The sequence below is a fragment of the Nomascus leucogenys genome, chromosome 8 (assembly GCF_006542625.1).
Source record: "Nomascus leucogenys isolate Asia chromosome 8, Asia_NLE_v1, whole genome shotgun sequence".
Classification (NCBI taxonomy): Eukaryota; Metazoa; Chordata; class Mammalia; order Primates; family Hylobatidae; genus Nomascus; species Nomascus leucogenys.
In genome coordinates, this window is record NC_044388.1 from 1,735,442 (window position 1) to 1,760,520 (window position 25,079).

Genomic DNA, 25,079 nt, shown 5'->3' on the forward strand with positions numbered 1-25,079 from the left:
TTAGGTTCTTGTAAGGATTAAATGAGTCAATACACGTAAAGTTTTAAAACAGAAAGTGACACACAGTTCAACACAGAGGAATTAGCAAGAATAATGTATTACATTTACAAATAAGTATAACTACAGCACACAGGGAATGAGGATCAAGTCAAACTAAGTGTATGTTACTGGATTATGGTTTAGAACACTAGCTCTGGTGGCAATGTGAAGAACAGATTGTTAAGGGGGGGAAAGTTGATAACACAGCAGTTAAGAGGCTACTCCAAGTGTTCAAGCTGAAACAATGGGAGATTTTTGGAAAGCATTTTCACAGGACCTGAAAACAGATTAGACATGTGAAGATAGTGATCAAGTGTCATCAATGACAATCCCTAGGTTTCCAAATGGTTGTATGTTAACGTAGTGATGCAGTTAATTGAGATGAGGTTGAAAGTACTGTGAATATTTTTCATCTCTGTTACTAAAAATTACTCCTATTGCTCATTTTGAGATCTGGAATTATCTCATATATTGTAAATCAGCATCTAATTAAACTTCATGCTATTTGAAGTTACCCCTTTGTAAAGAATTGCCGTACACGAAGTATTTTTACGGCTTATCAAAGAATTTTCTGAAGTAGCACATAATACAAGCCAGAAATTTGTTGTTGTTGTTGTTGTTTTTGAGACAAGGTCTTGCTCTGTCGCCCAGGCTGGAGTGCAGTGGTGCAATCTCTGCTCACTGCAACCTACGCCTCCTGGGTTGAAGCAATTCTCTTGCCTCAGCCTCTCAAGTAGCTGGAATTACAGGCGTGTGCCACCACACCGGGCTAATTTTTTCTATTTTTAGTAGAGACAGGGTTTCATCATATTGGCAAGGCTGGTCTCGAACTCCTGGCGTCAAGCGATCCACCTGCCTTGGACTCCCAAAGTGCTGGGATTACAGGTGTGAGCCACCACACCTGGCACAAGCCAGAAAATTTTGAAAGTCACTATGGGTTTTTATAAAATATTATCTGTCTGTATTTTTAAAATTCTCATACAGAGAACCAAAACCTGTTCCGGTTTCACACTGATCTCTTCTATTTCTTACCATAATTGGCTTGCCCTGAAATGTTTTAACTTCTTCTCTTAAGTATTTAAAAGCCTGTTAACAAAGCACAAAAAAAACTTTCATTAGCATTCAAACATTTCAGTAAAGTCATCTTTATTATGTTGAGAGTTTAGTATTAAACTATAAAAACAAAATTATGTAGGTGATTCCACTGTGCAGGTGGACAGGGAATGAAAAAGTAAAAATGTAACGCCTTCTCAACCACAGCTCATATTTATTGTAGAAAAGCCACCATGGATTACTGCAGACAAAATGCATTAAGATTGAAAACAGACCCAAAATATCCCCAGAAACCAATTTAAAAATGATCAACTTTCTAATAAATTGTTTTAAAAAATAAAAATCCGTGAGTGATTTTTAAACACTCTTATCACAGATATATTTGTGTTTCAAAGGATTATTTCTCTTTAAGACATGTTAACAATTAAGAATAAAACCATCACCGGGTGCAGTGGCTCATGCCTGTAATCCCAGCACTTCGGGAGGCCAAGGCAGGCAAATCACGAGGTCAGGAGTTTGAGACCGGCCTGACCAATATGGTGAAACCCCGTCTCTACTAAAAATACAAAAAATTAGCTGGGAATAGTGGCAGGTGCCTGTAATCCCAGCTACTTGGGAGGCTGAGGCAGGAGAATCACTTGAACCCAGGAGGTGGAGGTTGCAGTGAGCTGGGATTGCGTCACTGCACTCCAGCTCGGGCGACAGAGACTCTGTCTCAAAAAAAAAAAAAAAAAGAATAAAACCATCAAGTCAAAATTCCAAGAATTTTGTTTATTGCAGACCTATTATATACTAAAAAGACCACTAGGTACGTGGTTCTCGATCCCTATGTTAATTTTAAAATTGTTATGTTAATATTCTTATCGACAGAAAACAAACTTCCTAAATCAAAACTGAAAAACTTTAGGATGATCAAAAAGGAAACCAATTGAGCAAAAGCAAAAGGGTGACCAAGGTACTCACTAGTCTTGATAAACATCAGTGTAAACACACATTTTCTCAATTAAAATATACTACTACTTATTTTGCCACTAGGATGGACTTGTATCAGAAAAATGTTTTCTTTTTACCTGTTGTGCATCTGTGTCTGACTGGAAAGTGATATACCAGTTGCTATTGTGTGCAAACTCACAGCTTATCACTTTGGGGCAGTTTTCACTTTTGAACAAAGCTTTCACTTCCTAAAAAGAAAAAGAAAATTAAGTTAACTCTAAAAAATACATCAATAATTGGCATTTTTTGTTGGTTTGTTTACTAGTAATGTTAAGCATATCTTCATGTCTTTGGTCCTTTCTATCACTTCACTTGTTAACTTTTGCCCATTTTTCTACTGAGGATAGGCTGTGTTTCAAAACGAATACAGAGTTAATAAGAGATATATTTGAGTCTGGTCTCAAACTCCTGGATGCAAGCGATCCTTCGGCCTGAGCACCCAAAAGTGCTGAGATAATAGGCACGAGCCACTCCACTTGGCCAGGAGATGTATTTTGTACACGATTTTGGGATGATTTATTTTACAATCAGCAAAGCATAAGTATTTCACTTCCAGTGGCAAGCTAAATGCTTAGTGAAATCTCCCCTGTCCTTTTCCTGCCTGGCCTCCCCCACAGGACAAGTGATACCCTTCATTAACATTTTCTAGGCAATACAAATTTTCATGCATTCTCATTTAATCCAGTTGCTTTGCTTACAACACATATATCAGTTAACGTGCAAACATATCTTCTCTTTTCCGTAATTGGTATAAATATAAACAGAAACTCCAACAGTTATATGGATTCAGAAAAAGGGTGACTACCAAAAGTCAAAATGGTAAAACTGTTAATGGATTGAAAGCAGCTTATTAAAAAAAAAAAAAAAATTAAGCAAACATTAAGTATCCTTAAGAAGTAACAGAAGGAAAGAAAATATCTACTGAAATAGCAAAGGTCAAATGCAGCCTGAGAGCTCAGTGGCTCACTTCTGTAATCTCAGCACTTTGGGAGATTGAGGTAGGAGAATTGCTTGAGCTCAGGACAAGCCTGAACAACACAGCCAGACACCATCTTTACCAAAAAAAGTGAAAATTGGCTGGGCATGGTGGCTGGCTCCTGTAGTCACAGCTACTTGGGTGGGTGAGGTAGGAGGACTGCTTGAGCCAAGGAGTTTGAGGCTGCAATGAACTATGATTGTACCACTGTACTACACCCTCAGTGACACGGCAAGACCTGTCTCAGAAAACCATTGATTGAGGAAAAATTTCTTAACATGAAAAAAAATTTTAAAAGCAAAAAACAAAAACTCCTCAAAACCCCAACAAAACATTTGGTGCCTTGTTTTATTTACTGTTTTTCATGTGTATGAACTCTTTATGTATTCAGAATATGAATTGTAATAACTGCAAAAATGATAATGAAATGGGGCACAGTGGCTCACGCCTGTAATCCCAGCACTTTGGGAGGCCAAGGTGCACAGACTGCTTGAGCCCAGAGGCTTGAGAACAGCCTAGGCAACATGGCAAAACCCCATCTCTACAAAAAAGTACAAAAATTAGCCAGGCATGGTGGCATGCGCCAGTAGTCCCAACTACTCAGGAGGCTGAGGTGGGAGGATCGCTTGAGCCCATGAGGTCAAGGCTACAGTAAGCCCTGATTGTGCCACTGCACTCCACGCTGGGTGACAGACTGAAACCCTGTCTCAAAAAATAAAACAAAATAACGTTCTATTCTAAATAGCTGATCAATTACAATGTCAGTTACTAATTATCCTCATCTTCTTTAATGTATATCACCTTATCATGGCAACTTAACATGAAGCTCTGTGGCACAGTGATTATGAAACATGGGCTTTAGAATCAGAGAGATCATGTTCAAACCCAAACTCCTGTCATTTAAGAGCCCTTGTATCCTTGAGCAAGCTACGTAACCATCCTAACTATCAGTTATTTCATCAGTAAAAACAGGTAATAAAACCTTTGGCTTTAAATAATTGCCAAGTAATAACGGGAGAATCTAATTGTCAAATTGATTATAATGTATCATTCAAATGTTATTTTATTCCAGTATGTGTACCATACCATCTCTATGACTGCAACTTTGCTTTATATAATATTTCGCTGAACAATACGGTTAGTCCTGCCTCCTTAATCCTTTTTTTTTTTTTTTTTTTTTTTTTTTTGAGACAGAGTCTCGCTCTGTAGCCCAGGCTGGAGTGCAGTGGCTCGATCTCAGCTCACCGCAAGCTCCCAGGTTCATGCCATTCTCCAGCCTCGGACTCTCAAGTAGCTGGGACTACAGGCGCCTGCCACCACGCCTGGCTAATTTTTTGATTTTTAGTAGAGATGGGGTTTCACCATATTAGCCAGGATGGTCTCCATCTCCTGACCTCATGATCCGCCTGCCTCAGCCTCCCAAAGTGCTGGGATTACAGGCATGAGCCACCGCGCCCGGCCCTGCCTCTTGAATCCTTAATCAAAATCTAGTTTATCATTCATTCTTACAGATGAATTCTCAAGTTCCCAAAATAGCCTATTTATATATTAGTTGCCATTGAATCAATCTAGTAAATTCAGAATGTTTCACTGCAATACTTTGTCTACCCTTCTAAGAAAATAGAACTATATCTTTTCCTTTCTCTATACCATCCTAGTACTTCAGAATTAATGAAACAAATTAGTATTTAACCTTTTCACAGTAACTGATGAAGGCACTGACTTACGCTTTGCTTGTGTACCTCTTCCAATTTTTCTTCTTTGCCATGAAAGGCAGAAGAAACCTCTTTTAATTTAAACAGAGAACATAGAGCATTAACAATTATTAATAATTTACCTCTATTGGTGTTGTTTCAGGAATCTCTCTAAGAATTACAATACAACGCTTATGACTTGGTCTCACTTTCTCACCCTTCTCATCAACTTGTACCATGGGAGACGCTGAAATTTAAAAGAAAGGGTATCATTCAAACGTGACAAATAGTGATATTATTAATGCCATTAAAAAAACTATTCATTTTAATTTCCAACCGAGTAAATTTGCAGAGGCTGGGTTAATATCCTAAGAAACTAAGTTGTAGAATCAAAGATTATAGGTATGACAATTTTTTTGGAGATTTATATGTAAAGAACACTGTCAAATGTTATTCATTGAAAAAAACATTCGAGTACTTACAGAGCAACTTTGGCACTGCCTTCAGGGAGCATACAACATATATCTAATAAGGGAAATTTCTTGTATGTAACAACCAAATTCTTCATTGAGGAGATAACAAATGGATGTTAACAGAAATTAGTGTACTTTCATTGGCCAAACACTATGCTGAGGAAAGTAATGAAATCTGATATGTGAAGAAATTCTTCCTAAGATTAAAGTTCAAGAAGCCCTTAAACCAAGAACTATATGCAAATTATAAGCTATCCAGGATTTCAACTTAATCTTGCATACTACTACAGAAACCCAAAAGCCATCTTTTAAATGCTGATTATGAGGAAATATTATACTAAACGTAGTAGCAAATAGTCCCTTCATGGAGTTAATATACCAGATCTCCATGAGCAGGTAAGTATACAGAATAAAATAAGCAGTTAAGTGTGATGGCATAGGTATAATAAGTGCCAAGTTCCAGCCTAAACAGGCGGGAGATTCTGCCTCTCTTTGCCAACTTTTAATGTAGACAAGATTGAGTCATTTTAAGAAATGATGTCTCTACAAACCAATGAGAGATTCCATAAATGTTTGTAATCCTCTGTAATATTCCATAAATGTTTGTAATCCTCTGTAATATTCCATAAATGTTTGTAATCCTCTGGAAATGGAAATCTATTCCAATGTAAGTCTATTATCAGACTTGCTATATTTAACTTTTAAACATTTTCAACACATCTCATATAAAAGTGAAGATCTGCCTTATTCAGTCAAATAGTTAACAAAACCCACTCTTAAGAGGTTACCAAGAAATACTGATACAAGACACAAAATCCAGGCCGGGCGCGGTGGCTCACGCTTGCAATCTCAGCACTTTGGGAGGCCGAGCCGGGCGTGGTGGCAGGCGCCTGTAGTCCCAGCTACTTGGAGAAGCTGAGGCAGGAGAATGGCATGAACCCGGGAGGTGGAGCTTGCAGTGAGCCGAGATCGTGCCACTGCACTCCAGCCTGGGCGACAGAGCGAGACTCCGTCTCCAAAAAAAAAAAAAAAAAAAAAAAAAAAAAAAAAAAAAAAAAAAAGACACAAAATCCAGCAAAAATTCTTAAAGCTTCAATCAAGAAATAAAAATTCATTACCAAACTTCAGAGCAGTATTTGTCAAATTGCCCATAGCAACTCATTAGTAGGTTGTAAAATTAGAAACAAGTTTGTTACAAATATTTCGGTCGGGTGCAGGTATATGGTGTAAATTGAACTGTCACGAAAAATAGACTTCTTATTTGGGTTCGAAAACTTGAAAGAGATTGTTTTAAAGGTTGTGTGATAATGATACATATCTAACACTCCAGAAAAATGAGACTTCATTGCTTATACTTCTTAAGTGGGCATGATGATAAACAACCAAGGTACAGAATTGTTACACAGAAGCTGTATATAGGCCGGGGGTGGTGGCCCACACCTATAATCCAAACATTTTGGGAGGCTGAGCGGGATACACACACACACACACACACACACACACGTCAGTAAAAATAACGGTAAGACTGAGGTGGGGTGGTGGCTTATAGATACACCAGTCAGTAAAAATAAAGATAAGGCTTGGGAAGGTGGGAGGACTGACTCAACCAACGAACTTAAGACCAGCCTGGGGAACATACCAAGACCCCACCTCTATACAAAAATTTAAAGATTAGCCGGATGTGGTGGCGTGCACCTGGGGTCCCAGTAACTTGGGAGGCTATGAGGTAGAAGGATGGCTTGAGCCCAGGAGTTTGGGGCTGCAGTGAGCTGCGATTTGCACCATCACACTCCCGCTTGAGTGTCAGAGTGAGACCCTGTCCTTCACCACAACCCCCGAAAAAAAAAAAAGAGAGAGAGAATTCGGAACAAAACAACAAAATAAGGGGGTGGGGAGGGGGCAGTAAAAATAATTCCCTATATGATCAGAAGTCAAAATAACATTTAATGTTTAAAATTTAAAAAAAGCTAAAAGGTATTTTTACATACATCTTAACACTTCAAGAATTAGATCAGGGTCTGTAGTCAACTTTTTTATTTCTTCCATGTTGGCAACTGTCCAAATTGGGATGAACTGATCACTATCCATTTGAGATATCAAGTAAAGATCCTTTGACAAATTTTCTCTGAAAAGAATAAACAAAATAGTCCTATAAAACAAGCAATTATTAAAAAGCATCTAACAAGAAGAGGTATCTTACTCACTTTTCCTACTTTTTAAATGCATGGAAATAAGATTATTCTATCAGAAATAACACTAAACTTTTCAGTGAACTCTAAAAGTTGTTAAAGTTGAACTCAAAAGATACTAATGTAATATATATATATATCTCAATTCCCAAACACATCTAGCACAATATTGGACAATTATACTGATATATAAAGAGGTTTAATATTACAAGTAGCATTTTAACAAAACATTATATACAGCAGAGTTCCATCTTATAAATACTTCATCAGTGATATTAGAATATGCATGATAAAAACTGTAGCTGAACTGCGAACTGACTCAAGAAGGATTTTCCATTTCTTTTTCTTTTTTCTTTTTTCTTCCTGAGACAGTCTTGCTCTGTCGCCCAGGCTGGAGTGCAGTGGCGCAAACTCGGCTCACTGCAAGCTCCGCCTCCTGGGTTCAAGTAATTCTCCTGCCTCAGCCTCCCGAGTAGCTGGGACTACAGGCGCCCGCCATCACCCTCGGCTAATTTTTTTTTGTATTTTTTAGTACAGATGGGGTTTCACCGTGTTAGCCAGGATGGTCTCGATCTCCTGACCTCGTGATCCATCTGCCTCAGCCTCCCAAAGTGCTGGGATTACAGGCGTGAGCCACTGCACCCTGTCCAAAATACATGTTTTAAATTATTTAAGTCAAACATGCTTATATAAATGCACACATTGGCTGGGCGCGGTGGCTCATGACTGTAATCCTAGCACTTTGGGATGCTGAGGCGGGTGGATCATTAGAGGTCAAGAGCTCAAGACCAACCTGGCCAACATGGTGAAACCCCGTCTCTACTAAAAATACAAAAAATTAGCCAGGCTTGGTGGTGGGTGCTACTCGGGGTGCTGAGGCAAGAGAATCGCTTGAACCTGGAAGGTGGAGATTGCAATGAGCCGAGATCACGCCACTGCACTCCAGTCAGGGCAACAAAGGCGAAACTCCATCTCAAAACATAAACAAACAAAAAAAAAGAAAAAGAAAAAACATATATTTAATATTAATACAAAAGATTCTTTAAGGTACATTAAAAAAAGAAGATGCAAACACTTGCATCTTACATGTAAAATCTTGTTTAATAAACTTAGATAACATCAAATTCACACCTTGCTATTCACATCAAATATTCTTTGAAGCAGTCCGGCTATAAATAGCTGGAAGTTTTTGCTTATAAGCCCCCTTCTCAAAGAGTACTGTACTGATCACCCTATTTAAAACTGCAACCACCCCAGCATTCCTGATTCCTGTCCTTGCATTTAATTTTTTCCCATAGCACTTATCTCCTAACATACTCCTGAGTTGCTTATTTATTATGTTTGTTTTGTGTTCTCACAGTCAGAATATAGGTTCCATGAAGGATCGTTGTTGTTAAATCAATAATGTATTTCAACTGCCTAGTGCCTGGCAAGGAGCAGGCTCAAAGGCCCTTACATTCAAATTCTATTAAAATAGAGGCCAGGCACGGTGGCTCACGCCTGTAAACCCAGCACTTTGGGAGGCAAAGGTGGATGGATCACCTGATATCAGGAGTTTGAGACTAGCCTAGCTAACATGATAAAACCTTGTCTCTACTAAAAACACAAAACTTGGCCAGGCACGGTGGTGCGTGCCTGTACTCCCAGCTACTCGGGAGGCTGAATCAGAAGAATCACTTCAACCCGGGAGGTAGAGATTGCAGTGAGCCGAGATCGTGCCACTGCACTCCAGCCTAGGCAACAGAGTGAGAACTCCATCTCAAAAAAAAAAAACAAAAAAAACAGATATTCCTTAAGAATCTGAAAATAAGACAACTATAAACATGATTTTTGCAAAACTAAAAAGCTGTAGCCTAAATGAACTCTGAAATTTAGCAGGTCTGTTCTTAAACAGTGATTCAACTCTTAGCTAAAGAAACTGTACCTTGTCAGAAGTAAATCAAATTAATGGATATAACATCTAAGATTTGATTATTCATGAGTAATAACTGATATGTATTAACGGCAATTTTGCTGAGCTACAAATGTCAATGACCCAGCTGGTTCGAACTATATCACAGTCCTGAGTAGGATGTGATGGATCATGACAAGTAGGAGCTTCCACTGCAACAACTAAAAAGGCTGGGATAAACTACAAAAAATTTTTTTTAAAAATCACGTTTTTGGAGATCTGGGAAAGCTGTGGAAGCTTCAAGCACAAAATGACTAAAATGCCCCAAAGAAGATCTTTCCTTCCTGAGAGCATTTGCAGATCTTGACTCAGACTCTACTGGACAATACAGAAACCAGCAGATCTCCAGGCAGTTGTGTACAAGTATGTGGTAAGTGTAATGGGCACAGAACTAGAATTATGAATGGAAATTATGGGAGCCACCAATACAGCTGATTTTCCCCATAAGATGTTTCCTGAGTTTTAAGGAGGAAGATGGGAGACTGGGAGTCAGGCTGAAAAGACAGTAAAATCTATGTGGTCTTGTGATTAAGCCCCAGTGCAAGCAAAAATGCGGCAAACGAAGTCTCCCCGATGAGACACTGCCAGATTTTCTTTCTTTTCTTTTTTTTTTTTTTTGAAACGAAGTCTCGCTCTTATTCCCCAGTCTGAAGTGCAATGGTGCAATCTCGGCTCACTGCAACCTCCACCTCCTGGGTTCAAGTGATTCTCCTGCCTCAGCCTCTCGAGTAACTGGGATTATAGGTGCATACCACCATGCCCAGCTAATTTTTTGTATTTTAAGTAGAGACAGGGTTTCACCATGTTGGTCAGGCTGATACTGAACTCCTCACCTCAGGTGATCTGCCAGCCTTGGCCTCCCAAAAGTGCTGGGATTACAGGTGTGAGCCACTGCTCCGGGCCAAGACACTGCCAGATTTTCAAGCAGTATGGGGTAGGAAGTTAAAGAGCTAAATCTCAAACCTCTGTACTAGAGATCTAAATCTCCTTGGTTTTGTAAGATTAGGGTGACACAAAACTGCCAAGCTCTAAATCAAAAGCCTGGAAGGGCCATGTAGAAGAAATAGAGCTAAATCAAAGGAGAACTGAGTCCATTTAAAACTGTTGCTCAGCCCTGACCTAGCTCAGTTTCTGATTGGATTGAAGCAATCAACATTTCACTCTCTGCCTAACAGAAAAAAAGCTCAAACTCTGTCTAGAGTTATATCACCTACATCTTCTATGGTTCTGTTGTATGTAATGTACAGCATAAAATCAAAATTTACAAGACATACAAAAAGGCAGTAAATTATGACAGATAATTCAAGAGAAGAAACCCAGACAATAGAAGCAGACCCATAAACGATCTAGTTAGTAGGTAAAATTCACTCAGGCTGGAGTGCAGTGCTGCAACCTCGGCTTACTGCAAACTCCACCTCCTGGGTTCAAGCAATTCTCCTGCCTCAGCCTCCAGTAGCTGGGACTACAGGGGCACGCTACCACACCCCGCTAATTTTTGTATTTTCAGTAGAGACGGGGTTTTGCCATATTGGCCAGGCTGGTCTTGAACTCCTGACCTCATGTGATCCACCTACTTTGGCCTCCCAAAGTACAGACTAAAGTAAATACCACATGAATGTTTTTGTTTCCTTGTTTTTGAGGTGGAATTTCACTCTTGCCGCCCAGGCTGGAGCCCAGGAATAACCCTCAGCTCACTGCAATCTCTACCTCCCCGGTTCAGGCGATTCTCTCCTGCTGCCGCCTCCCGAGTAGCTGGGATTACAGGCGCCCACCACCACACCTGGCTAATTTTTGTATTTTTTATTAGAGACAGGGCTTCACCATGTTGGCAAGCCTGTTCTTGAACCCCTGACCTCATGATCCGTTCACCTTGGCCTCCCAAACTGCTGGGATTACAGGCATGAGCCACTGCGCCTGGCCCATTATTCTTATCTGTAAATAAGACCTCTCCAAATGTTTGCCTGAAAAGGATTCCTTATTTAATAGAAGACATTGGCAATATAAATTATCTGTCCAACTCCTTACTATTTTGCCAAAAATGACTCTATGATTAACGTTACAAGAATCAACTAAACCATGCATTAAGAAATAACTTTTTGTCAATTCCAAAATTGAGTATGTTCATAGAAAAAACATCCAATGCAAACTTCATTATCTTTACATTAAGAATAGATCCTTTGCATATCAGATTGGAGACTACACTTTTTCTTTTTTTTTTTTTTTTTTTTTGAGATGGAGTTTCGCTCTTGTTGCCCAGGCTGGAGCGCAATGATGCGATCTCAGCTCACCACAACCTTCGCCTCCGGGGTTCGAGTGATTCTCCTGCCTCAGCCTCCCAAGTAGCTGGGATTACAGGCGCACACCACCATGCCTGGCTAATTTTTGTATTTTTAGTAGAGATGGGGTTTCTCCATGTTGGTCAGGCAGGTCTCGAACTCCTAGCTTCAGGTGATCCAGCCACCGAAGCCTCCCAAAGTGCTGGGATTACAGGCGTGAGCTACGGCGCCCGGCCCTACACTTTTAAATCTAGATAAGTGGCCGAGTGTGGTGCCATATGCCTGTAATCCCGACACTCTGCGAGGCAGAGGAGGGCAGGTCATATGAGGTTGCGTATTTGAGACCAGCCTGGCCAACATGGTGAAACCCCATCTCTACTAAAAATACAAATATGAGCCGGGCGTAGTGGCCGCACGCCTGTAATCCCAGCTACTCTGGAGGCTGAGGCACGAGAATCTCTTGAACCCTGGAGGCGGAGGATGCGGTGAGCCAAGATCACACCACTGCACCCCAGCCCAGCGACAGCATGAGACTGTCTCAAGAAAAAAAAAAAAAAATTAGTTAAATAATAATCACCATCCTTGTGCTCTATTTCACACGTATTTTACATCTACTAATAAAATTCAATAAAGGGGAAATAGCAATACCGTGAAAAACAGAATTCTAATTGTTTCTTCAGACATTCTTTTAGGTCTTCTGTAGAAACTGCTGAATTGCTTTCTCCTGATGGTAGAAAAGAAGAAGGAAAAAAAAGTTAATAGCATGTTAGTAGAGGTAATAAATCTGACATACTGTTGTACTCAGAAACCACAAAGTATCTACAATCAAAATTCACCACAAAGCTATTGCTTGAGAGAAACAGGGTCTCCCTTTGTTGCCCAGGCTAGAGTACAGTGGTGCGACCACAGCTCAGTATAGCCTCAACCTCTTGGGCCCAAATGATCCTCCCACCACAGCTTCTTGAGTAGCTAGGACCACAGACTTGTGCCATGATACCCAGCTAATTTTTTATTTTTATTTTTTTGTAGAGACAGGCTCTCATTATGTTGCCCAGACTGTTCTCAAACTCCTGGGCTCAAGCAATCCTCCTACCTTGGCCACAGGCATAAGTCACTGTACCTGGCCCAAATTGCATTTTTTATTATTTTTATAATTCAGACAGTTCAAAGTCTAACTAATTTCTCTCAACCTCGATATTCTTTCATCAGATACATTTCATATTAGTTTAAGGTTATTTTTATCAAAAAATTAACAATGCACAATACTAAAAGCACTTAAAGGCCGGGCATGGTGGCTCACGCCTGTAATCCCAGCACTTTGGGAGGCCAAAGGCAGGTGGATTACTTGAGGTCAGGAGTTCGAGACCAGCCTGGCCAACATGGTGAAAACCCATCTTTACTAAAAATACAAAAATTAGCCAGGTGTGGTAGCGCGTGCCTGTAATCCCAGCTACTCAGGAGGCTGAGACAGGAGAATCACTTGAACCCAGGAGGCAGAGATTGCAGTAAGCCAAGATCATGCCACTGCACTCCAGCCTGGGCAACAGAGCGAGACTCCCTCTCAACAACAACAAAAAAACAACAACAAAAAAACACCAACTGCTTGCCATATCACTTCAACTCTATGTTCAAAGTGGGCAGTTGTTTATATATAGATACATAAAATTTTTTTTTCAGACACAGTTTCACTCTGTCACCCAGGTTGGAGTGCAGTGGCATGATCTTGGGATTACAGGTGTATGCTACCATGCCCAGCTAATTTTTTTTTTTTTTTTTTTTTTTTCAGTATAAGACAGTGTTTCACCATGTTGGCCAGGCTAGTCTCAAACTCCTGAACTCAAGTGATCTGCCCGCCTCGGCCTCCTAAAGAGCTGGGATTACAGGCAAGAGCCACCCCGTCTTTTTTTCTGTTATCTTTAATTTCATACTCTCCTTTAATAGAACCCTCATAAAAAATCTTTTAACATTACAAACGTCATGTTATCTGAAAACAATGTAACAATCAACTAACATTTCATTAACGTAACCTTCTTTTCAAATAAGAAAATAATGCCATAGGTTTATCAGAACAAGGATAAGACTATGAGTGGGGGGTGTCCTGTACTGAATTCTCATTTTAACAATAAAACCATAAAGTTTACCAGAAACATCATATATTTGGTAACTCAGATCTTCTGGTCCTAAAATCATCCCATCAGTTGATTCTTCAATGCCTGTAGTATTTCTTGTGGTTTCACAAGACGAAGAATACATTACTTCATATTCTTTACATATATCTTCTGAGAGCTCTGCATTACCTGTATTAAAGACAGACACTGAAAGTAAATGGGAATTATTTAAATTCTATTTTCAGGAACTCTGGGCAGTATGTCACCTATAAAAAGATTTTAAGGAATTTTACCAGTTTGGAATATGTCCGCATGGTTTTAAGCAAGAGTTATCATTCCGAGGGAGATAAGTTTTGACAATTATGGATAAACTAAAATGATCAACAACTGCTAAAACGTATATAGCATTATCCATGTATCAGACTACTCCATGCACTTTATTCATTTAATTATCACAAAATCCTGTGCTGTAATTAAGATTGCTTCTGTTTTACAGATGGAGGGAAAAAAGCATAGAGAAATTAAGTTATTTGCCCAAGGTCGAAGAGTGAGTAAATAGCAGAGTCAATGATGGTAGATACAAACTAATTTATAAATATCATTATTATAGATGGGTTGCATGCTGGACCCAAAGACACAGCTACTACTTGAAATTAGTGGCAATCTATTCATGCTAGATATAAATGAGAATTATATACAAACTACATGTTAAACACTTATAAATGCTGGATGCAGTATGTTTAAAGGAAGAAAAATTGATAAATATACTTAATCAAATAATCAAAGGATATATCCTGGCCAGGCATGGTGGCTCACACCTGTAATCCCAGCACTTTGGGAGGCCGAGGCTGGTGGATCACTTGAGGTCAGGAGTTCAAGACCAGCCTGGCCAATATGGTGAAACCCCATCTCTACTAAAAATACAAAAATTAGCCAGGTGTGGTAACCGGGTGTGGGATTACAGGCATGAGATAAAGCCAGGCACCTGTAATCCCAGCTACCCGGGAGGCTGAGGCAGGAGAACTGCTTGAACCCAGGAGGCAGAGGTTGCAGTGAGCGAAAATTGCGCCACTGTACTCCAGCCTGGGTGACAGAGCGAGACTCTGTCTCAAGAAAAAAAAAAAAAAAAACGAGATGTATCTCAAGTTTGGTAAACTTGCTTGGCCATACATTTAACCAAACTGTGATTTTTATGACCAAATATTTAAGACTTACCCTCAGGATGAGCACCTGATGTAGCTGCTATTTCATGCCAAGAGCTTTCAGTTCCATGAGTTACTGGGATGGCATCAGTATTTCCAGGAGCAATTTCTTGCCATACTTTGGCATTAGGATTTAAACCAGTTCCTTTAGATGTTACCTGCTAAATAATCGAAGGATCTATTTGTAAATTTTTTAAATCAGAGCATGAAAATTACAGATTTAGATAAAATCGCTTTTCCATTACTTATAAGTGGGGGAGAAACCCAATAATTATATTTAACAAATAATAAATACTATTTAAGTTTTTGATCACCTTGAAAATGTGAAATATCTATATAAAATTTAGCTTCCTATATAATAAAAAACAGGTATCTCTAAATATTAAAATAGAAATACTGACTAGGTGCAATGGCTTACGCCTGTAATCCCAGCACTTTGGGAGGCTGAGGCAGGAGGATCACATGAGCCCAGGAAGTTCAAGGCTACAGTGAGCTATAAACACACCATCACACTCCAGCCTAGGTGACAGAGGAGACCCTGTCTCAGAAAAATAAATAAAATAGAAATACTGCTTTACCCCAACCTACCTGCAAATGTCACAAAATTTAAACTATTTACATAACTTTTGAGACACTTGTGTATTTTTGCATCTACAGCAAATTTTTTAGTTATCTACAGTAATTTTCCAGAATATTATAAATTTTTATTGCCATCTAAACTGTGATAGAGACTTGAGTCTGAACAATTCTATAACTAGAAATTTTATCCCAAGATAAAAGCAGTGATGTGCTTTATATTGTAATTTTTTTTTCCATCTGTCCTGCAAGTGTATTTTCTTAATGTCCATAGCATAACTACTTTAAATAGTGCCATTTAAGGTGATCTCTTGAGGCAGGGCACGATGGCTCATTCCTATAATCCCAGCACTTTGGGAGGCTTGCGCTCATGAGTTCGAGACCAGCCTGGGAAACACGGAGAAACGCTGTCTCTACAAAACATACAAAATTAGCCGGGCGTGTTGGTGGGCGCCTGTAGTCCTGGCGACTTGGGATGCTGAGGTGGGAGAATGGCTTGAGCCTGGGAGACAGAGGTTGCAGTGAGCTGAGTTTGCACCACTGCACTCCAGCCTGGGAGCCAGTGAGACTCGGTCTCAAAAAAGAAAAACACACACACACACACACAAAAACCAAACATAATGCCCTGTTCCAAGCCTAGGTTCATTCACATCTTGAAAGCAGGGGCTGAGCCTTGAAATGGTGGAAGTAGTAAGGAGTATTTTATCACTTATACGCTTTAGAATTTCTAAGTGTAGGATAACAAGCGTATACCTTTCAGTCATTTTTATTACTGTTTCAAAATTCTCTAAAGAAAATACACCTGTTTTGTACCCACAGGAGAGCAGTACTCTCCCACCACTCTGCCTTTGGTAGTCACTGATTTGAAGCTGAATTGATTGGTGAATGTGATGTGGGAATTTAGGTATCGCATAATTTATTTGTGTGTTGGGGAGGGGGATAATCTATTTGAACAAAACTTGCTATTCATATGTATGCCCTAAAAAATAAACATTACAGCATAATAAGACGTACAGCTAAGCACTGTGGACTGGGGGTAGGATGCCTACCCAGCAGCAAGCCCACCCTAACATGCCATCTGAGGACCTGCAGAAAGGACAGTGGGAAGGAGACAGCAGCCTCAGCGGAGATCTCCCTATCCTCCTCCCTCAGGGGAGGGGGATCCTGACATTTGATCCTGACATTCAACCCTTCCTGTCCTCCTTCTTGGTCAAGAAGACGATTGGGTACAGTGGGTGGGGGCGGGGAGAAGGAGGTACAGAACGGGATGCAATATGAGAGTAGAGAGATTCTAGAGAAGGGCAAACGAGGGTGAGTAACTACGGAATTAAACAGAAGAAATAAGCCTCTATTTGTAACCCTGGAATCCGGCAGGGGAAGGAGGAGGAAATGGGCAAGGGGAGGTGGGAAAGAGAAGCTGAGGAGGAGGGAACTTACTTATTTCTCCCTACCTCTGCTGAACAGTTCCACTCCTTTATGTTAATCCCATTCTGAGAGAGGCCCAGAGAAGCTCCAGTGACAAACTAGTAGTTTGTGTCCCAGGGGAACAAATCATCTAGGAAGTGAATTGCAGAGCTGGCAGGCAAAGCTGAGGTCCACCTCAGTAAGACCCAGCTCCTGGCTCCTAGAGAGCTTTGGCACGGATGCCATAGGTGACAATAAGAGAGATAAGGAAGATGCCGAAGCCCACCCCTAAGGGTGATAAACTCAAGCTCTCTGGGTACAGCATAATTTTTGACTGATAGCAGAACAGAACTCTGAGTAGCTTGTGATAGCCAAGCTCTCCTGCCATGTCAACAGTATTTGACATTAAGCATTTTTCAATAGGAGAAAATGTATGTATTTACATACTTACTTTCTCCCTCTCCTTCCTCCATTCTGAGAATACCAGATAGGTGCCTACCCAAGAAGATGGCAAATGGTAAAGGTACAGCTCTCAGAAACAGAGATCAAACATTAAATCCCAATAAATACAAAGAGTACAATATTGATCTAGTAAATAAGATCTGTACATGAAAAAGATACAGTGAAAGGGCCATACACCTATTAGAAATACCTCTTACTCATAGAGTTGCTATGCAGAGTAGTTATGTGGCTTTAGTAAAGCAAAATCATCATTTCAAGGTAGTTTTTTTTTTCCTTTTTGAGACGGAGTCTCGCTCTGTTGCCCAGACTGGAGGGCCGTGGTGCAATCTTGGCTCAGTGCAACCTCCCCGTCCTGGGTTCAAGCTATTCTCCTGCCTCAGCCTCCTAAATAGCTGGGATTACAGGTGCCCGGCACCACGCTGGGCAAATTTTTGTGTTTTTAGTAGAGACGGGGTTTCACGATGTTGGTCAGGTTGGCCTCAAACCCCTGACCTCAGGTGATCCACCCGCCTCGGCCTCCCAAAGTGCTGGGATTACTGGAGTGAGCCACTGCAACTGGCCTCAAGGTAGTTTAATAATCATTATCTAAACACACAATGATTGAGATGCTGGAGTCACTCCTGAATCCAAAAACAGCTCTAATATGAACTTTTTATTATTGTGTGATCCTTGGCAAAATTTCTTAACTCTTCTGAGCCTCAATTTTGTTAACTGTAAATTGAGGTAAAACATTCTTATTTTTATTATTTTTAAAGACAGGGTCGGCTGGGTGCGATGGCTCACGCCTGTAATCCCAGCACTTTGGAAGGCCGAGGTGGGTGGATCACCTGAGGTCGGGAGCTCAAGACCAGCCTGACCAACATGGAGAAACCCCGTCCCTACTTAAAATACAAAATTAGCCGGGCGTGGTGGTGCATGCCTGTAATCCCAGCTACTCGGGAGGCTGAGGCAAGAGAATCGCTTGAACCTCACAGACAGAGGTTGCAGTGAGCCAAGATCGGGCCACTGTACTCCAGCCTGGGCGACAAGAGTGAAACTGTCTCAAAAAAAAAAAAGGACAGCCAGTTCTCCAGGCTAGAGTGCAGTGGTGTGCCCATAGCTCACTGTAGCCTCAAACTCTGGGGTGCAAATGATGCTCTTGCCTCAATCTCCTGAGTAGCTAGGACTACAGGCCTGGAACACCATGCCCCACTAATTAAAAAAAAATTTGGCAGAGTTGGGTTTTCATTATGTTGCCCAGGCTAGTCTCAAACTCCTGGCCTCAACAGATCCTCTCAACCTCAGCCTCCCAAATCACTAGGATTACAGGCATGAGCCACTGCACTGGGCCAAGAAGTCTTTATTTTAAAAATTACATGGCCGGGTGCAGTGGCTCATGCCCGTAATTCCAGAACTTTGGGAGGCCAAGGCCTTAGGTGGATGACCTGAGGTCAGGAGTTCGAGATGAACCTGGCCAACATGGTGAAACCCTGTCTCTACTAAACAATACAAAAATTAGCTGGGTGTGATGGTGGGCGCCTGTAATCCCAGCTCGAGAGGCTGAGGCAGGAGAATCGCTTGAACCCAGGAGGTAGAGATTTCAGTGAGCCGAAATCACGCCATTGCACCCCAGCCTGGGTGACAAGAACAAGACTCCGTCTAAAAAAAAAAAAATTACAGGCTGGGGACGATGGCTCACGCCTGTAACCCCAGCACTTTGGGAGGCCGAGGCAGGCAGATCATAAGGTCAGGAGTTCGAGATCAGCCTGGCCAGTATGGTAAAACCCCATCTCTACTAAAAATACAAACATTAGCCGGGCGTGGTGGCCTGCACCTGTAATCTCAGCTACTCTGGAGGCTCAGACAGGAGAATCGCTTGAACCCTGGAGGCGGAGGTTGTGGTGAGCCGAGATTACACCACTGCACTCCAGCCTGGGCAACAGAGCAAGACTCCGTCTCAAAAAAGAAAACACTGCATATACTTTTTTATAAAGCATGTCAGTTTTGAATGGAAGGCAATTCTGCTGTCTCACCCTCAAAAGCATACTACACAAACACCAATGCATTCTATCAAAATAACTGCATAAGTGAAGTTAAATGTAAACTATTATGTCATAGAAAATTAGCTTTGAAGAAACACAAAATTACAAAAGATGACTACAGAATGCTATAAAACTGAAACCTAAAAAACCTAAAAAGACTAAGAAAATAAAAATTTTTTAAAAGTAAAAATGCATGGACTTAAATAGGAAAATAAAGTACTATTTATATTTACTAGTTTGGCAAAGCCCTTAAGAATAATTTTCCAGCCGGGCACGGTGGCTCACACCTGTAATCCCAACACTTTGGGAGGCTGAGGCGGGCGGATCACCTGAGGTCAGGAGTTCAAGACCATCCTGGCCAACATGACGAAACCCCGTCGCTACTAAACATACAAAAAAATTAGCCAAGCATGGTGGCAGGCATCTGTAATCCCAGCTCCTCGGGAGGCTAAGACAAGAGAATCGCTGGAACCCAGGAGTCAGAGGTTGCGGTGAGCAGACACTGCCCCCATGGCATTCCAGCCAGGGCGACAGAGGGGGACTCCGTCTCAAAAATAATAATAATAATAATATAATAATTTCCCAACTGGCATAGAGTTGGCAAAAATCCTTTTATGGAGACTATATAAAATGATTCAACTCATATTTCTACATATATTAGCATTATTTATGAATGCTAAGAAATGCAAATAACCCTGTTTAAACAGATGAGGAATACAGGAAATGATATACTTACTAAATAAAGTATTACACAGCAATCCAAAATTATAAAGATATCACATTAACACATTTTATAAATCGGATGGGATACTAATATCACAAAGAAAAAATTGCTGTTTATTCAGCTATCCCACATCAAATATTTTAAGATTTATCCCAATTTTCAAAGTTAAAATGTGCAAATATATGTATCTTAGGGTTGATTAAATATGGAAATGTATGAAAACTGGAAAATGCTTTCACATAATAGAGTGGAAAAAACAGCTGTAACTGCCATAATAACAAAAGCAAACGTGTTGAACAATTCTGTGGTCTAGGCACTGTATAGAATGCTTTATATGTATCATCTCCCCTACTTTTTAAAACAATGTAGGCCGGGTACAGTGGCTCAAGCCTGTAATCCCAGCACTTTGGGAGGCCAAGACAGGCAGATCACTTGAGGTCAGGAGTGTGAGACCAACCTGGCCAACATAGTGAAACCCTGTCTCTACTAAAAACAAAAAAATTAGCCAGTAGTGGTGGCGGGTGCCTATAGTCCCAGCTACTCAGGAGGCTGAGGCAGGAGAATCGCTTGAACCCGGGAGGCAGAGGCTGCAGTAAGCAGCGATCACGCCACTGCACTCCAACCTGGATGATAAAGCAAGACTCCGTCTCAAAAAAAAAAAAAAAAAAAATCCAACCATTGTACGTATTAGTATCTCTCTTTTATAGATTATCCCATTATGAGAGGTACGGAGTAATAACAAACCCAATTAAAGACATAGAAAGATGAAATATGAAGGAAAGATTCAAACCCAAGGCAGCCTGACTCCAGAAACAAAGGATTAACCACACAATGATTACAACTCACAGATTATTACAATTGCAAGAAGCACCTAAGCATGTGGTTATAGGCTGGAAGGAAACATGATCTGCTATAGTAACTAGACCAGATTGGTGTTCTCCCCACTTATAAAGCATTATTTTTTTATTTTTATTTTTTTTGTGTGTGTGATGGAGTCTTGCTGTCTCCCAGGCTGGAGTGCAGTGGCAAGATCTTGGCTCTCCGCAACCTCCGCCTCCAGAGTTCAAGCGATTCTCCTGCCTCAGCCTGAAGAGAAACTGGGATTATAGGTGTGTGCCACCACACCTGGCTAATTTTTGTATTTTTAGTAGAGACGGGATTTCACCATATTGTCCAGGCTGGTCTCAATCTCCTGACCTCTTGATCCTCCCGCCTTGGCCTCTCAAAGTGCTGGGATTACAGGTGTGAGCCACTGCACCCAGCCTAAAGCATTCTATTAAAATGCTGCTTTGAGTCATAAAAAAAATATGAAACTTAAGATTATTGCATCTAGTACTGATTTTTTCAAACCAGAGCATATTACAGCATGTTAAAAGCAGGCTGGGTATGGTGGCTCACACCTGTAATCGAAGCACTTTGAGAGGCCGAGGCGGGTGGATCATGAGGTCAGGAGTTCGAGACCAGCCTGGCCAACATACAGTGAAACCCCATCTCTACTAAAAAATACAAAAATTAGCTGGACGTGGTGGTGTGCACCTGTAGTCCCAGCTACTTGGGAAGCTGAGGCAGCAGAATCGCTTGAACCCAGGAGGTGGAGGTTGCAGTGAGCCAAGATAGCGCCACTGCACTCCAGCCTGGGCGACAGAACGAGACTTCATCTCCCCCCCAAAAAAAGCAAAGGTTATTCTGTGCCTTCAAATATATTAAATATGTACTATTATTTTAGTTTTATGCCTATCAACATTTACTTAAATTTACATGAATGTTGACCATTTTCTTTGTTCATCGTTCTTTCTTGCATCTCAGAGTTTTCTTTGGAATCATTTACTGCCTACCCAAAGGATATCATTCAGAACTTCTTAGTAAATTCTCTCAAGTTGTGCCTTCTCTGAAAATACATTTTTAACCATCCTTGCCATATACAGAATTCTCAATAGGCAATAACCCCTTTTCAGGCACTTTAAAGACATTCCTGTACTTTCTGGTTTATACTATGGCTAACAAGCAATCAGCCATCAGGTTAGCTGCCATTCTTAATCTCTCTTTACTCTCTGATTTGTTAATGACGTTTTACAATCATTAAAAGTCTTAAGTGTGAAATTGTTTTTTATTTGATATAACTGGGATCTGCTGAACTCCCTGAAATTGTTCATCAATTCTGTAAAATTCTCAGCCATTCTCTTAAAATATTCACTCTCCACCAACTGCTCTATTATTCCCTTCTGAAACTCCAATAAAATATATGCTACTTTGTCATATGTTCCATGTATCAAGTTCTTTCCTATTTTCCATTTTGTCTCTCTAGTTGCATTCTGAACAATTTCTTACGATAATTCTTCCAGTTCACCAATTTTCTCAAGCTGTTTCTAACTTGCTGTTCAACTTGTCTAGTAAGTTTCTAAGCTCCCTTTTTATATTTTTCATTTCTTAAAGTTCCTTTTAGTTCTTTCCTCAAATCTATCTGATCAACTTTTTTGTTTCTGGATCATCTTTTTTCTTCTTTTAAGCATATCAAACATTTTAATTTTATAGTCTACACTTGATGATAATTCCAATATTTGTAATTTTGAGGGCTTAATTTTGTGACTTGTTTTTTCTGCTAAATCATGATCCTAATGACTTACATCCTTCATAATTTTATACTGTAAGGCTATTTTTCTTAGAACTTTGTAAGAATTTTATTAAAGATTATGTTTAAATGGGCCTTTTTTAGACAGGGTCTCATTCTTGTTGCCCAGGGTGGAGCACAGGGGCGTGATCACAGCTCACTGCAGTCTCGAACTCCTGGGCTCAAGCAATCATCCCACCTCAGTGACCCACCCACCTGGTGACCCGCTAGGTCACCACCAATCATCCCACCTGGTGACCAGCTAGGACTACAGGTTTAAGCCACCATGTGGATAGGTTGTTTTTGTTTTTGTAGAGATGGGGTGTGGCTATGTTGTCTAGCCAGTCTTGAACTCCTGGCCTCAAAGGTTCATCTCACCTTGGTCTCCGAAAGTGCTGGGATTATAGACATGACTCACCGTAACAGGCCTAAATGGGCTCTTAAGGAGATAATTTATTTTACTTCTGCTGGATGTCTGCCTAGGAAGACTACCAATCTGGACTAGATTTAAATTTTCTACTTGAGTTTTTTGGAAATAATAGGTAGTATAAAATCTAGCCATACTCTGGTATCAAAGAGGATCTGTGGTTAGAATCATCAAAGACCTCTCCTGCACCAACCCAGAGCCAAGGCTAAAACTGTCGAGTGTGCTTTTCTCTGGGAAAGTCTGTGTTTTTTTCCTACCTTTTTTGAGACAGGGTCTCACTCTGTTGCCCAGGCTGGAGTGCAGTGGCACCATCAAGGCTCACTGCAGCCTCAACCTCCAAGCTGAAGCAATCCTCCAACTTCTCAGCCTCCCAAGTACCTGGGATTACAGGTAAATGACACCATGCCCAGCTAATTTTTTTTGTATTTTTTACAAAGACGGGGTTTTGCCATGTTGCCTAGGCTGGTCTTGAACGCCTGGGCTCCAGTGATCCTCATGCATCAGCCTCCCAAAGTGCTGGGACTACAGGCATGAACCACCATGCCTAGCCTCATTTGCTTTTTTACCAGCTTAATTCTCTGCTTTAAATAAACTTTATAAGTGTTGAACTGAAAAACTTTATATATACACCTGTAATCCCAGCACTTTCAGAGGCCAAAACGGGAGGATTGCTTGAAACTACAAGTTCAAGACCAGCCTGGCAACATAGGAAGACCCCCCCCCCATACAAAAAAGATTAAAAACTTAGCCAGGGTGGTGGTACACATCTATAGTTCCAGTTACCTGGGAGGCTAAGGCTGCAGGATTGCTTGAGTCTGGGAGACTGAGGCTACAGTGAGCCAAGATCACACCATTATACTACAGCCTGGATGACAAAGCGGGACTGTCTCAAAAAACAAAACAAAAAGGGCCAGGCATGGTCACTCATGCCTTTAATCCCAGCACTATGGGAGGCTGAGGCAGGCAAATTGCTTGAGCTCAGGAGTTCGAGACCAGCCTGGGCAACGTGGCACAACCCTGTCTCTACAAAATACTTAAAAAATTAGCGAGGCGTGGTGGCACATGCCTACAGTCCCAGCTACTTGAGAGCCTAAGGCAAGAGGATCACTTGAGTCCAGGAGGTCAAGACTGAAAAAAGAGTCATGAGGAATTCTCAGAACAGCTAATTCATAATATTTCAAGAAAATAATACCAGTATTTTTTTCTTAAAGCTAAATTAAAGAGTAATTCCAAAAATTGAGACAATTATGGTATAACAGAAAAAAATTAACTTTATTCTGCCACCCAATAATTATATAATCCTTCCGCTTCTCTATCTTTAAGAACATAACGCCTAGGCCAGGCACAGTGGCTCACGCCTGTAATCCCAGCACTTTGGGAGGCGAAGATTGGTGGATCCACTTGAGGTCACGAGTTCGAGATCAGCCTGGCCAATATGGTGAAACACTGACACTCTCTAATAAAAATACAAAAATTAGGCCAGGCACGGTGGCTCACACCTGTAATTCCAACACTTTGGGAGGCCAAGGCGGGTGGATCACCTGAGGTCAGGAGTTCAAGACCAGCCTGGCCAATGTGGTGAAACCCCATCTCTACTAAAAATAAAAAAATTAGCCGGGCGTGGTGGTGGGTGCCTGTAATCCCAGGTACTTGGGAGGCTGAGGCAGGTGAACCGCTTGAATCCAGGAAGCAGAGGTTGCAGTGAACCAAGACCGCACCATTACACTGCAGCCTGGGCAACAGGAGTGAAACTCCATCTCAAAAAGAGAAGAAAAAAAAAATGAGCCAGGCGTGTTGGCATGTGGCTGTAGTCCCAGCCACCTGGGAGGCTGAGGCAGGAGAATCACTTAAACCTGGAGGCAGAGGCTACAGTGACCCAAGACTGTGCCACTGCACTTCAGCC

General features: G+C 40.9%; 1 protein-coding gene across 5 annotated transcripts in view; it reads right to left on the bottom strand.

Annotated features, from left to right (window-relative positions):
* LARP4 (La ribonucleoprotein 4) overlaps positions 1 to 25,079 on the bottom strand; it is an 81,102-nt gene that overhangs the window by 37,485 nt on the left and 18,538 nt on the right. For all 5 annotated transcript variants that reach the window (XM_030816581.1, XM_030816583.1, XM_030816582.1 and 2 more), the window contains 7 exons: positions 14,968 to 15,115; positions 13,786 to 13,941; positions 12,293 to 12,368; positions 7,217 to 7,353; positions 4,899 to 5,002; positions 2,163 to 2,273; positions 1,072 to 1,125 (listed from right to left, as the gene is read on the bottom strand). In XM_030816581.1, coding sequence (XP_030672441.1) covers positions 1,072 to 1,125; positions 2,163 to 2,273; positions 4,899 to 5,002; positions 7,217 to 7,353; positions 12,293 to 12,368; positions 13,786 to 13,941; positions 14,968 to 15,115 — 786 coding nt within the window. The remainder of the gene's footprint in view (positions 1 to 1,071; positions 1,126 to 2,162; positions 2,274 to 4,898; positions 5,003 to 7,216; positions 7,354 to 12,292; positions 12,369 to 13,785; positions 13,942 to 14,967; positions 15,116 to 25,079) is intronic.